The 5,000-nt window shown below is 46.5% G+C and overlaps 1 protein-coding gene across 2 annotated transcripts in view; it reads left to right on the forward strand.

The window, feature by feature from the left end:
* LOC143038609 (facilitated trehalose transporter Tret1-2 homolog) overlaps positions 1 to 5,000 on the forward strand; it is a 156,135-nt gene that overhangs the window by 140,409 nt on the left and 10,726 nt on the right. For both annotated transcript variants that reach the window (XM_076208051.1, XM_076208050.1), the window contains 5 exons: positions 1,552 to 1,760; positions 1,933 to 2,033; positions 3,473 to 3,616; positions 3,797 to 3,910; positions 4,853 to 5,000. The exon at positions 4,853 to 5,000 is cut by the window's right edge and continues 14 nt beyond it. In XM_076208051.1, the coding sequence (XP_076064166.1) occupies positions 1,552 to 1,760; positions 1,933 to 2,033; positions 3,473 to 3,616; positions 3,797 to 3,910; positions 4,853 to 5,000 (716 nt within the window). The remainder of the gene's footprint in view (positions 1 to 1,551; positions 1,761 to 1,932; positions 2,034 to 3,472; positions 3,617 to 3,796; positions 3,911 to 4,852) is intronic.

The following is a 5,000-nucleotide window of genomic DNA, read 5'->3' on the forward strand; positions in this document are numbered from 1 at the left end:
GCTTGTGAGGCCAGTGCTTTACCAATCCGCCACCGAGCCGTGTTTGTGTGTGTGTGTGTGTGTGTGTGTGTGTGTGTGTGTGTGTGTGTGTGTGTGTGTGTGTGTGTGTGTGTGTGTGTGTGTGTGTGTGTGTGTGTGTGTGTGTGTGTGTGTGTGTGTGTGTGTGTGTGTGTGTGCATGTACGTGTGTGTGTTTGTGCGCACGTAGCCTACGTGTATGTATGTGTGTGTGGTATATTAGTATGCCAGTTACTGCCTCACTGCTATGTAAACAACACGGACAAGAACATACACGTAGGCACAGAAATAAATAGTCTAATCACAACTGCCCTCCCCGAGAGAGAGAGAGAGAGAGAGAGAGAGAGAGAGAGAGAGAGAGAGAGAGAGAGAGAGAGAGAGAGAGAGAGAGAGAGAGAGAGAGAGAGAGAGAGAGAGAGAGGGAGAGAGAGAGAGAGAGAGACCTATTGCTTCTTGGCGCCAATCAGTGTCACCAACGATCCACCTCTCCCTCCTTCCCACTCCCTCCCCTCCCTCTCCTCTTCCTCCATCTCCCATCCCACACTCCCTCTCTCACTCTCTCCCCTCCCTCCTCCCACACTCCCCCCTCCCACACTCCCCTCCCTCCTCCTTTACTCCCTCCCTCTCCCCTCCTCCCTCACTCCCCTCCCCCTTCCTTACTCCCACCCTCCTTCCCCCGCCCTTCCTCCCCCTCCCTCACTCCTTCCACCCTCCCCTCCCCTTAACTCCCTCCCTATCCCTCCTTCACTCCTCTCCCCCTCACCATCCCTTCCTCCCTCCCTCCCTCCCTCCAACACTACGCCTCTCCCCCTCCCTCTCCCTCACTCCCTCCAATCTTTCCCCTTTCCTCACTCCCTTCCCCTTCCTCTCTCCCTACACCTCCCTTCTCACTCCCTCACTCCCATCCTCCCACTCCCCTTCCCTCACTCCCTCCTTTTTTCCTCCCTCCCTCCCCCTCATTCCAACCCTCCCCCTCTCTCCCTTCCTCATCTCTCTCTCACTCACTCTCTCCCCGTCACTCCCTCTCTCCTCCTCTTCCCTCACTCCCTCTTCCTCCCTCTCTTTTTCTCTCCCTGTGTGTGTGTGTGTGTGTGTGTGTTTGTGTGTGTGTGTGTGTGTGTGTGTGTGTGTGTGTGTGTGTGTGTGTGTGTGTGTGTGTGTGTGTGTGTGTGTGTGTGTGTGTGTGTGTGTGTGTGTGTATGTGTATGTGACTGTATGTGTGTGTGTACGTGTGCGTGTATGTGTGTCTGCATGTGTGTTTGTGTGTGTATGTGTATTTATGTGTGTGTGTGTGTGTGTGTGTGTGTGTGTGTGTGTGTGTGTGTGTGTGTGTGTGTGTGTGTGTGTGTGTGTGTGTGTGTGTGTGTGTGTGTGTGTGTACGTGCGCAGGTGCATGCGTGTACGTGCGCGCGTGGGCATAACGTGACGCAGAACACAGCGAAGGTGTGAGAAAAGGCGACACAAACCCAACATCCCCTCTTCAGCCAAACCCACTTCAGGAATAACCCATCCGCCTCTCTTTCTTCCCCAACAGCCTCTCTGCCGTCGATCTCGTCGATCGCCGGGTCGCTGGTGGGAGGCATCGTCATGGACCAGATCGGCCCGAGGATGACCTTGGTCCTGACGGCGCTGCCCTGCCTCCTGTCGTGGTCCTTCATCGCCTTTGCCAACAGCGTCGTCCTCGTCTACGTCGGCAGGTTCGTCACGGGCATCTTCCTCGGCATCTTCTCGCCCGTGCCCCAGGTGAGTCTGACCCCGGGGTTTTTCCTTTGGGTGACAAAAGTCTGGATACCGCGGGGGGCCTCTGGGCGCCAGAGAAACAAACCTCCTCCACCCCAAATTCATGTTTATCCTCGGCTACCAGAGTCTGACCTAACTGGACCTGGGCTAATCCCTCGCGGTCTCTCTCTTGCAGGTCTACGCCACTGAGATCGCGGAGCCCCGTATCCGTGGCCTAATGGGCGCTTTTCCGGAGGCAGCCGTGGCCCTCGGCTCCATGCTCTGCTACATTTTCGGGTAAGTTCCCCTGCAACAGATTCTCCCATAGGTTCTCTCTCTTTCCCGGCAGACTCCTCCACCTCCCCTCCCCAGCAGGTTTTCCTGCTGGATCCTTCTGTCTTCCCCTTCCCCTCTCTTCTCTACACTGGGACATCTGTCTTCCTATCCCTCTATCTATCTGTCTGTCTATCTACCTCAACCTTTTTCACTCAATTCCTCCTTTCATGAATTTTCAACATTCGTGTGTCTTCCCTTCATTTCCCTCCCAAATCCCAACCCGCCCAGAAAAAAAAATAATAATACAATGTTAATGAAGAGAAACTTTTTGCTTTAATACAAAGCTGACGATCATAATTATCTTACATTTCTTCTGCCAAGATAGAGTGAAGCAAGATTTATTTATATTCAGATTTCTTACATTATACAGAAATGTATAATTTGTAACAGCAGTTCATGGCCCCACTGAATTCTTGCCATGGCTCCCTTAGGGGTCCCCATGGCCCCCAGATTAAGAACCAATTGTCTATCTCCGTAACTATCTAACATAACTATCTAAATAACTAACATAACTCCCGTCATCCAGGAGGAGTCAAGATAAGAGGGAGGGAGTGTTGGTGAATGGGAGTGGAGTATGTGGGGATGAAATTGGTGGAAATGGAATTATGCCCTTTGACTTTGGTTACCTCCCTGATGGGGTTGGAAAAAGTCCTTGGTATATGTACACTATGTGTGTATAACTATCTACAAGGAATATTCTTTGGCTCTATACTCCTCTGCATATTCCATAGCTCCTGGACTAATGCCTTCCCTTCACTCCCAGCAAAATAATAACAATTGTAGAAAAATCAATATTGTACATAATTTATATGATATTTTATACACATGATAACTGGACACTTCACATTTAAGATTCCCTCCCATGAGAGTGAAACCGAAATAACTACATATCCACTCCAGACACCTAAATACTGAGAATTTAATTAAATAATCCTCTCGACCTAATTAAAGAAAAAATGTTAACAACAGACGATTTTATTCATCTCAAAAGAATCTCTAGAAGTGATGTGGAAAAGAGTTACCGACGTCTCTTTCGTCCCTCCCCGTGTTGTCCACTTATCTTATTATTACTATTATCACTTCTCATAAGAGGTTGTCACAATATTTTCCTCCCACATTACCTCTAACCTCCATTCGAATACCTAGAATATGACTTGGCTTACAGAAATCTACACTTCTCTATGAACATTTCAATAGTATGTCTGACATTCGTATAGCTTTACAATCTCTTAATTCATTATTCAATTTTGCTAAATATGTCGAAAAGATTATTTGATATTTGAAGATTTGAAAAACAGAATATTGTAACCAAAGTCATTTTTTCTTACTCAAACGAACTCTCAACTGTCGGCGTTGTGGAAGCCCAGTGTGATAGCCCTTTTACTTTCCTTCTTCGACAGGTCAGTCATGGACTGGCGATGGCTGGCCATCACCTCGGCCATCGTCCCTGGGGTCCCTCTCTTCATCTCGATGCTCATCCTGCCGGAGTCGCCGCAGTGGCTGACGAAGCGAGGCCGCCTCGAGAAGGCTGAGGAGTCACTCAGGTAAGACAGAATCTCCTCCTTCAGACGGAATCCCCTTTACTACCGGGGCTGTTGATGCCTCAGGGAGGCGATAAGGGAATGCAATAGAAGAACAATCTGAAGACAAAACCTCCATTTCTAACTCTTACTAATACGTTCCTCCTCCACCTCCTCTTCTTCCTCTTCCTCCTCCTCCTGTAGGTTCTTCCGGAGCAAGAGCCACAACGTCAAGGCTGAGGTCGAGATGATCAACGCCAACATTCAGGAGACCGAAGGAGCAGAGATCAGCATTATGGATCAGATCAAACTCTTCAGGTAAGAGTTACCTCAACGGGATGAATAGAATCAATTCTTAGGATGATGTACGCATACATATTGCAATATTGCATATATGCATTAATTCATATATACTTATACACACATATTTATAAACACACGCACACATACACACACACACACACACACACACACACACACACACACACACACACACACACACACACACACACACACACACACACACACACACACACACACACACACACACACACACACACACACACACACACACACACACACACACACACACACATATATATATATATATATATATATACATATATATATACACGTATATGCCTCATTGAAAGTGATGGCTAGTTGTGCACTTGTTATTTTCCTAAGAGTATTTTCCATGTGCCTTACTACGGACTTACTCTCCTTTGAAATGAGGTTTATGACTTCATTGTTGGTAGTTATTGTTGTAAGATCGCGAATTTCGGAACATTCTCACCCTAACCATAAAGAAATTATATCCCAAGCTACTGAAGAAAGGTCTTGTACCCGAAATCGCGATCTGGCATTAATGATTACCTACAGTGAAGTCATAAACCTCCTTTCAAAAGTCCATAGTAAGGCATACGCAAAATATTCTTAAGAAAATAACAAGTGTAAAACTAGCCATCACTTTCAATGAGGTATTCATAAGAGAAAATCTCCTGTCCATATATACCATCAAAATATATACTGTATATGTATATATATATATATATTTTTAGATATATATATATATATATATGTATATATATATATGTCTATATATATGTGTATATATATATGTGTATACATATATATATATATATATATATATATATGTATGTATGTATGTATGTATATGTATGTATGTATGTATGCCTCGGATCTTTTCACGAGCGGCGTTTTTGTCTCCCTTTCTGCGCGTGCCTGGGCATTCCCCAGAAAGGTCCAGAACTGGAAGCCCGTGCTCATCGTGTTTCTGGTGTTCATGTGCGGCCAGTTCAGCGGTTTCGCCGTCGTCACCGCCTACACCGTCGACATCTTCGACATCGCCAACACGGGCATTGACTCCAGCAAGGCCACCATCATC

This window comes from Oratosquilla oratoria, chromosome 24, assembly GCF_046742065.1.
Source record: "Oratosquilla oratoria isolate Oo_2021 chromosome 24, ASM4674206v1, whole genome shotgun sequence".
Classification (NCBI taxonomy): domain Eukaryota; kingdom Metazoa; phylum Arthropoda; class Malacostraca; order Stomatopoda; family Squillidae; genus Oratosquilla; species Oratosquilla oratoria.